This window comes from Poecilia formosa, unplaced genomic scaffold (genome assembly GCF_000485575.1).
Source record: "Poecilia formosa unplaced genomic scaffold, Poecilia_formosa-5.1.2 Scaffold557, whole genome shotgun sequence".
Taxonomy (NCBI): domain Eukaryota; kingdom Metazoa; phylum Chordata; class Actinopteri; order Cyprinodontiformes; family Poeciliidae; genus Poecilia; species Poecilia formosa.
The window spans coordinates 127412-136302 of record NW_006800496.1 but is presented as its reverse complement, the minus strand read 5'-3'; the positions used below and the strand labels follow the sequence as shown (position 1 = coordinate 136302).

The following is an 8891-nucleotide window of genomic DNA, read 5'->3' as shown; positions in this document are numbered from 1 at the left end:
GTCGTTAATCAGTCTGTGCTACGTCGCCGCGCGCCATGGCTGTTCTGAGATCAGCTGTACCGGTATTTAGCGCGCCTCGTGCTCCGCTCAGTGTTTATGAAAAGGCTCAGTCTGGGAAGCAGGGGTCACTTCGGTGGAGCTTCATGGAAAAACATTTGTGAAGAAGCAGACGACAGCCTGACTACTGAGCAGTGAGTGTCCCGCTGTGGGTGGAGGAAGCTGGAGTTAGCCGTTAGGTAAACACAAAGGATGAAGCGGCTAGTTTTAACGTTAGCTTAGTTAGCTACATCAGTGAAGATGTTTACTATCGGACCGAAAGCTTACTCTTCATCTCCAAACATAAGCGGAACCGCCTGGTTTACATTTATGATTAGCAAAAATTTGTCATTGCTGACAATTCATATTTGTATTGATATTTATTTGGCTTTCTGGTGGTTTGTAGTTAAAATAATGCTCCAAAATTAATCAGTGTACTCACAGTTGAGGCTTGTTGCTATGATTGTGTTGCTGCGATATATTCAATAATGTTCTGCTCAAGATGCACAAATTAACAACAAAAAAAAAAAAAAAAAAAACATTGAAACACCCAAGTTTAAAATTCTTGATATATATATTTTTCATATACTTGGCACAAAAAATAAGTACATTTGTGTTTTTAACAACAATGCTTCTTGGTAAATAAACGGGAGATTAATGTCTGACATCCTCTCCGTCAATGTCAAAGAGCTTTTGGTAGAGGCAGTGTGATGATGTGGGGTGATTAGACATGGACAAAAACAAGGCTTTTCATCACTGGAGGCAATCTCAGCCCATAGCGATGTCTAGATATGATTGTAACCAGCGGAAATCTCAAATACAACCCAACACCTCCCACAGAGGAAGATTTATCTCAGACCTCCAGAATTGGGTAGTAAAGATGATGGCATTGCTTTCTTGCAGTTCTGACCTCAACCCCACTGCTAACTTTAATCATTAAAAAAAAAAAAAAAATCACACCAAACAAGAGTTGGTAGCGGAACAAGCTGTCTGGCAGGATCAGACAAGCATCTCCTCCACTCAGCCCATTAAATGTCTTGTCGGAAGTTGCAGAGGAACAACACATTTTTTTGTTGCCATTAAAGTGCTTGTGGCTCAAATGTGGCTGGATGTTTGATCACTCTTCTCTGCAGAAATGGAAGAGTTCATTGAATTCCCAGCAAAGTTGAGGGTAAGGTTGCTTTATGTAACCACTACCATAGTAAGTAGTGTTCTTTGCTTTGAAAGTCTCATTTTTCTTGTCAAATACATCAATATTTGACTTGTCTTGAAAGCATTTGGTTTTTCCATGAGAACCCAAAAGTGTTGATCAAACAACACTTCCTTGTTGTGAAGGAGCTACCTTTTTTGTCAGTCTCTCTCAGTGGTGCCATAGTTATTTAGAAATGGGGCAGGACGATATGGCTGAAAAACACAGCACGATATAAGCGTGTCACATCAGTCGATATCGATAATTGATTAGTTTTTTGTTTTAAATATTTGACTTTGGCATGACCTTACCTGTTTTGTCCTCCATTCTTTCTTGAGCTGTTGTACTGACTTTCACCTTTCACTTACCGGTGTTCTTTTTATTTTTAAAGACTTATGAGACAAAGTGGCAAAACCTGAAACTGCTGCTGTGCAAGTTACTCAACAGCTTGTTGCTAGGTAACCACAAGTTATTCAACAGCTTGTTGCTAGTTAACCATAGAGTGAGTGAGTGGGTGGGTGGATGGATGCTACCCACCTAGCTTAGCTCACCATGAGGAGTTGAGCAGCTAAAGTTTTCCCTCTGCCTACATCCCCCAGAATGCTGTGCAGTTCTGGATTGGAGTTAAGTGAAATTAGTGAATGTTGTGTTGATATATTTTCTATTGATATTCATCGTGTGTTTATCGCAATATAGATTTATTGATTTATTGTCCAGCTGTATTTAGAAATTGCTGAAAAATACTTTTCTGACTTTGTAAATCCATAATCTTCTTTCTTATATGTGTGCATGCTGTTAAACAAATCTTTTTTTATTTTAGTAAAAAACTTGATGTGTCATTTAGGACTTTTCAAACAATCTGCACCACTTATGAAGAGATCATCTGAGAGCCTGCACATGTTGTTGCACCGAAACTGAAGGATTTTCCAAACCTATTATTGCTGAGTAATTTTAATGTCTTTAATCATTGCAGTTGTGAATGTTCACTGGGCATGAACAGGCAGTGTTCAGCCTTCACCTTGTAGCCATTCTGAGGTTCACAATATGGGTAATGGCAGATAGCTGCACATTAACATGCTTGTTGTAAAAAGAATATGGTTTTCCAGGTACAAAGTTGTAGACGGATGTGTTATCTCAGTGAAAACTGCTCCAAGATAACCCTGTCTAATCTTAGACAGGGTTATCTTGTCTAAGATTAGACATGTGTGATTGACTGATAAAGCTGAGCTCCTCTTTTAGCTGCTTTATGAGCCTGCAGAGAGAGAGTTGCTCGTTTTCAAAGTTTGTACTTCCAGTTCCAGAGAAAAGCAGGAAAACAGGTTTATTCCTCCTGTCAGTCACAGATTTTTTTTTATCCTAAAGCGGCCCTGTTCACTTTATTATGGATGTTAAAGTACAAATTAAATTAGAGTTGCTTGTTTGTGTAATCTCGTTTTGTTTACTGTAAACGATGTGCATAAGGCATAACGCTTCCTCTGTCTTTGCTGCTCACTCCCCCTCAGCTGGTTGGCTCGCCTAGCTGGTTAAGGTTACAGCTGATTGGTCAGTTTAGTAGGAGGTAAAGGTTTAAAGGTTCAGTTTGATTGTTAATAAAAGCACATTTTTTTGCTGAAAAGGTGAATAAAGTGTTCCTGAGCAAAGCCTTAGTCAGAATTTAAATGCTGGTTGTTGCTCATATGTGAAAACCGAACGTTGTGCACACAAGTGTAAAGGTTTAAAGTCAAACACTATGCTTTAATTTTTTTTTTACTCCTGCTTGTTTGACTATTGCATCATGAGAAAACTCATTCATCTTTAAGCTTCTCTGTGTTGTGGACAGTTCTTCTTCCCAGTGAAGATAATTTTGTGTAAAACTTTTACATGAGATTGTTTTGAGCTGAGCAGAGATTATGTATAATTCTCTAAAACAAAGGATATTATGTGAATGTGTATCTTTTTTTTCCCCCCCTGAACTTAATTAACTAAATGTTTTCCCAGGACATCAATGCAATGCTGCTTCTCAGGCGCTGCCGGAGCCTGACTCGACTTCAAAGGTATGCACCAGCAACCTGATGGTCAGCTGTTTTCATTACATTTTATCTCAGCTTTGTAAAATGTGGCTTTACAGATCAATCCTTCTAAATCAAGTACAAGTTACAGAAGAGCCTAGTTCAGTCCGTATTGAGATGTATCGTATTTTTGTTATTTTTTCTTAGGCATCAGGCGGCTCCTTGTTTTGCATCTCGTGCAGTTCGTCTCTGTAGCAGCAGCACGGAGGATCAGAGATCGCACCAGCGTGCCAACTGGAGTGCCAACTGGAAACGTATTGTTGCTGGGGTGCTGACTGGTACTGGGGCTGTAGTGACCTACGGTCTTCTCCACCAAGAGGTCAGGAATGCATTGTAGTTTAAAAAAAACCCAATTGTTTTGTGGTTGGTACTAGTTTTTGCATTCACAGTTTTTTTTCCCAGGTTTTCTGCCATTAGAGGTCTTTAATTATTTCTAATTTGTCTTCCATCTGTCCATTGCCTGTCCCTCTCCAGGCAACAGACACACAGGATAAGCAACACTCGCATCTAAATACAATTTAGAGCAACAATCCGTCTGGATCAGTTGTTTTAATACTCATTTAAAAGTTTTGCCCTGACTGGAGTCATGGATGCCGGCATGTCTTTGTAGCTGACATATTTTCCTTCTACATTTATTTTTACACCTTTTGTGTTTTTCTGACAAGATTTACAGCAAAAAACAAAACGGCTTTTCAATGAGTAATAACTTCTACACTGAAGTCTGTTTTTTAGCATAAACTACTGGCTCTTATTTGTGGTGGATTCAGATGGGGAAAAAGACGGGAATCCACTGATCAGGTTTGATCAGGCTGAAAGTGGGCCTGATCACCAGCAGATTGTGGAAAACACAGACCATTCTGGTCTGTGTTTTCCACACCGGTCCACTTGTCTGTTTGGTTAAATCATTTTAACCATATTTTTATCTGCTGCCCAGCTAGATGGTAAACACTCACAGGGTTTGTGCACCATCTGTTAAAGCCTGGGAAGGTGCTATATTGCTGAAATATATAGCGTTGTTTTTTTTTTTTAAGTTTGTATTTTCAGATTTTATTCTGTCATATTGTTTTATTCCTTGTGTCCTACTTTCTTTCATTTTTTCTTTGCTTTCCTGAGTCTTCACTCCTCATCTTATCCTCCTTTTCTTATTATTCCTTCTTTTCTCTCTTCTTTCCTTCTATCTTTCTATACCTTATTCTATGTGACCTTCCAATCTTCTTCATTTTTCTTTTCTTTAGTGTCTTTGTTTTCTTCCTTGTCTTTCCCTTCCTGGCTAATACTGAATGTTTTATCCTTATATTCTCTGCTGTCTTTTCTTGTCTCCTTCCTTTGTTCTCTCCCTTTCCTCCTTATGTCTTGCCTTCTTTCCATCTTTCTTTCTTTCCTTGCTCCATTCTGATCTGTGTTTTCCACATTTAAAGCCTGCTCACTGTTAAAATAATTGTTACAGATTTATACTGAAATTTTGTGTTTTAAAATTGAATGTTGGCCTAAAGGTAAAAGATGTCTGGAAACGGGAAAATTCTTAACATTTGTGCATACTAACAAGTCGAAGAAGAGATAAAATTTTTCTCTATAGCTAAACATCTTTTCTGTTTACAGAGCTTTTTGTTGTAGCATCACTAATCCTGGTAAATCATGCGTTTAATGTGCTCGTTTACCTTGTGTTCCTTCAGGGATTATGACTGTTTCAGAGAAGTATACGAAACATTAACCACTCGCGTTTGAAGCTGCTTAAAGATTAAAGCGATCATGTGGGGCATAGTTGTGATTGACTCAAATGAACACACAGGATTATGTTAGTATTATGTTTTACTACTCCTGGGCAATAAATCAATAATCTATAAGAACAGACAAGTGATCAATATCAATAGATAATGCATCAAATAAATTTTTTTAATAATTTCACTGAACTTCAATCCAACTCTTCTCATGGCCCAGTAAGCAAAATGTGTGGCTTCAACTAACTCACTCACTCTTTGGTTACCTAGCAACAAGCTGTTGAGTACCTTGTGGTTGCCTGGCAACAAGCTGTTGCGTAACTGGCACAGCAGCTGTTAAAGGTTTTGCCACTGTGCCTCATAACTGCTTAAAAATAAAACAACGGTGTGGCATGAAAGGAGAAAACGAGTACAACAGCTTGAGGGCAAACTGGATAAGTTTGACTATTTCAGATAATTAAAACAAAATCTAATGTCCTTAGATTGTGATACATTTTTCAGCCATATGTTTTACTATGAACCATTTACTGAAAATGGTCTTAACTCGGAAAGTTAAAAGTAAATTTAGCTTGCAAGTAAATTTAAACATGAAACATGTTTCAGTATAGATTTATATGTTGGATAATACCAGTGTGCATCACTATGTACTGAAATCAGCATCTCGTCAAGTCCAAGATGACATTTCTGAGCGTTTGTTTTTTGAAAGAAAGTGATGTCGGCTCTGTCCCTGTTCAGGTTGAGCAAGCGGACGCTGGCTTGCCCACCACAGAGAGGAGCTCCTCTCTTCCTGTCTTCAGCCACGATGAAGTCACAAAGCACCGCTCTCTGGAAGACGGCGTGTGGGTCACGTACAAGGGAGGCGTCTATGACGTCACTGAGTTTGTGCCGATACACCCTGGTGGGAATAAAATCTTGCTAGCAGCAGGTGGTGCCCTTGAACCTTTCTGGGCCCTGTATGCTGTTCATGACCAGGAATATGTGTTGGAGATCCTCTCACAATACAAGGTTAGACACGTCAGTGTTGGTTTTCTTTTCAAAATGTAAAATGCTGCAGATTATTTGAAACTTGATTTTACTTTAAAACCATGCAGGTGCAGCGATCATGCAACAGAATCGTCCATTTTAAAAAGGATAATTTTGTCAATCTATGTAGAAAGAATTATATATTCAGGTTTAAGTGAAGACATTTTAGACCAGATATTTACAGAACCTGTCTGAAAAGTCACAACCTTCTTTCTCACTATCTGACAGTGAATCAGACCAAACTTGTTTTAGGTCAGTTAATATGATCCAAACTAGTTTGCTGAAAGTTTGTGAATGAAAGAGAATTCACAATAAATTCAGACTTGTGCTCCTACTTCTCTTTAAAAAGTGAATTGAGCCTAAAAAAGGACAAAATTGTTCAATTAAGTAACATGCCAAAAATAACACCCACAGCCATGCTGAGTGTATGAAAACATCTGACCAGTACCATAAGCCAAACCCAACAAAGACTAATTTTACATTTATCAGAAATGGCTTTATAACCATTGTTTATGTAGTGAAAAAAAAAATATTTGACTGAAAAATGAAAGTGCAGAAAACTGCAGACTCCATTAAAGAGTGTATATTTTCAAGTAATGTTATGAAAGAGTTGCACATATCAAAAATAACTTGAAATAAAAATTTGACTTTGCCTGCTCCTCCCAGTGCTATGTAGAAACAACCAATCGGAGCGAGGAGGAGGGTCTTAGCGCTGTCAATCACCCTCCATGTGCTGCTGCTCATGCTCCCTTCCTTCTCTTCCGTTTGCTCTGCAGCTCGCATAGCATGCTGTGAATACTCAGGCTAGTTAGCTTGCCCACCGATGACGGCAGATCAATGATTTTTTTTTGCATCGGTAAATTGTTTTCTGTCAGGTTGATTGACAGCACTAAGACCCTCCTCCTGGCTCAGATTGGTTGTTTTTGGTTGGGAGCTGTGCATTTCTTTAGAAGGCAGTAGCAGCTCAGGGAGAAGCTGGAGGAGAATGATCTCACAGATTATCTGTCTCATAACAAACTGTCACAACGTGGAGACAGTTTGAACAAATATGTAAAAATCATATTTTATTAAAGTTACGTACTGCAGCTTTAATGTAGCCTTTCTATTAATGCAAAGGTTGGTGAGCTGAGTGCAGAGGACCTGAAGAAGCAGGGCGAAGCCAAAGCGTCGGATCCCTACTCTTCGGACCCCGAGCGCCACCCGGTGCTCCGGATCAACAGCAAGAAGCCGTTCAATGCCGAGCCTCCTCCTGAGATCCTGACGGAGAGTTACATCACTCCCCATGTGTTGTTCTTCAAGCGGAACCACCTGCCCGTTCCTCAGGTGGACCCTGCTTCATATCGCCTCCAGGTGGAGGGCCTGCCCAGAGGAGCACTGACTCTGTCGTTAAAGGACTTGAAGACCCGGTTCCCCAAACACACCGTCACGGCTACGATGCAGTGCGCCGGGAACCGCCGCAGTGACATGAACCAGGTAAAGGAGGTGAAAGGACTGAACTGGGGCATTTCTGCTATTGGGAACGCCAAATGGAGCGGAGCGCGGCTCAGAGACGTGCTACTGGCTGCTGGGTTTGGCCCAGACGTGGCCAAATGGGCCCGCCACGTTCACTTTGAAGGACTGGATAAAGATGTGACGGGGTCGGCATATGGAACCTCGATCCCCATCAACAAGGCCATGAATGAGGACGGCGACGTGCTGCTGGCGTATGAAATGAACGGCGAGGATATCCCCGCGGATCACGGCTTCCCGGTGCGGGTCGTGGTTCCGGGCGTGGTGGGAGCGCGCAACGTGAAGTGGCTGGGGCGGATTGTGGTCAGCGCAGAGGAGAGCAGCAGCCACTGGCAGCAGCACGACTACAAAGGCTTCTCCCCGGGGACGGACTGGAGCAAGGTCGACCACGCGTCCTCTCCGGCCATCCAGGAGCTGCCCGTCCAGTCCGCCATCACCGTCCCGGCAGACGGAGCCCAGATCGACCGCAGTGACGAAACGCTGACCGTCAAGGGCTACGCATGGAGCGGCGGCGGCAGAGAGGTGGTGCGGGTCGACGTCTCCCTAGATGGAGGCAAGACTTGGCAGGTGGCTCAGCTGAGGAGCGGGGACAAAGGTCAACCGGACGAGCCGTCGCCTCCTCCAGGTCGATCCTGGGCCTGGAAGCTGTGGGAGCTGACGGCTCCTCTTCCTCCTGACGCTGACGAGCTGGAGATTATCTGCAAGGCGGTGGATAACAGCTACAACGTGCAGCCGGACACAATCCCGCCCATCTGGAACCTGAGAGGCCTGCTGAACAACGCCTGGCACAGAGTGAAGGTGAAGGTCACCAAGGATTAGAGGGAGGCCCGGCCCAAAGCTCATCATCAGGGAGGGAGCTTTGGTTTGTGTCAGGCTGTCTAAAGTTTACAAAGTATTTATGTGATCTTGTTGCTAGGAGATTTGAAAGATGAAAGTTTTTTTTCATATGAGTAAAGTCAAACATCTCAACGGGATCTGCAGTTCCACACAGGACGTTCAGGGCGATGTAGGGATTAAAGTTGCACCGTTCAGGCTTTTCCTGATCAATACTGATATCTGGGTCTCTGACGTCTAACCTGCAGATTTAGACTTTCTTTTTTTAAAGACTGTAACCAAGAAAATAAAATATTGCTGCAGTTTCTTTGATAGCAGTAGTTGGGCTCTTTATAGATATTTTTAAAAAGGATATTATATAAAACTACATGCCTTTTGTCAATGAGGGCGAGTCAGACTAGTGAATGTCTTTATTTTTTTAACAAGTGATGGTACTGATTCTATTGTGATCAACTTTAGCAATGAGTGGGAGAAAATACAAATCCTTACATCTAAATAAAAAAGGACTATGTTTTAGATAAACAGCACATAATT

At 41.6% G+C, this 8891-nt stretch overlaps 1 protein-coding gene across 2 annotated transcripts; it reads left to right on the top strand.

Annotated features, from left to right (window-relative positions):
* suox (sulfite oxidase) lies at positions 1-8891 on the top strand. Of its 2 annotated transcripts, none has more exons than XM_007540736.2 (5): positions 1-191; positions 3203-3258; positions 3421-3592; positions 5727-5996; positions 7131-8891. In XM_007540736.2, exons 2-5 carry the CDS (start codon positions 3215-3217, stop codon positions 8340-8342), a joined length of 1698 nt encoding a protein of 565 aa, XP_007540798.1. In that variant the 5' UTR covers positions 1-191; positions 3203-3214; the 3' UTR covers positions 8343-8891. The 2 variants fall into 2 exon arrangements, with proteins under 2 accessions (XP_007540798.1, XP_007540799.1); XM_007540737.2 differs by having other exon boundaries at positions 1-236.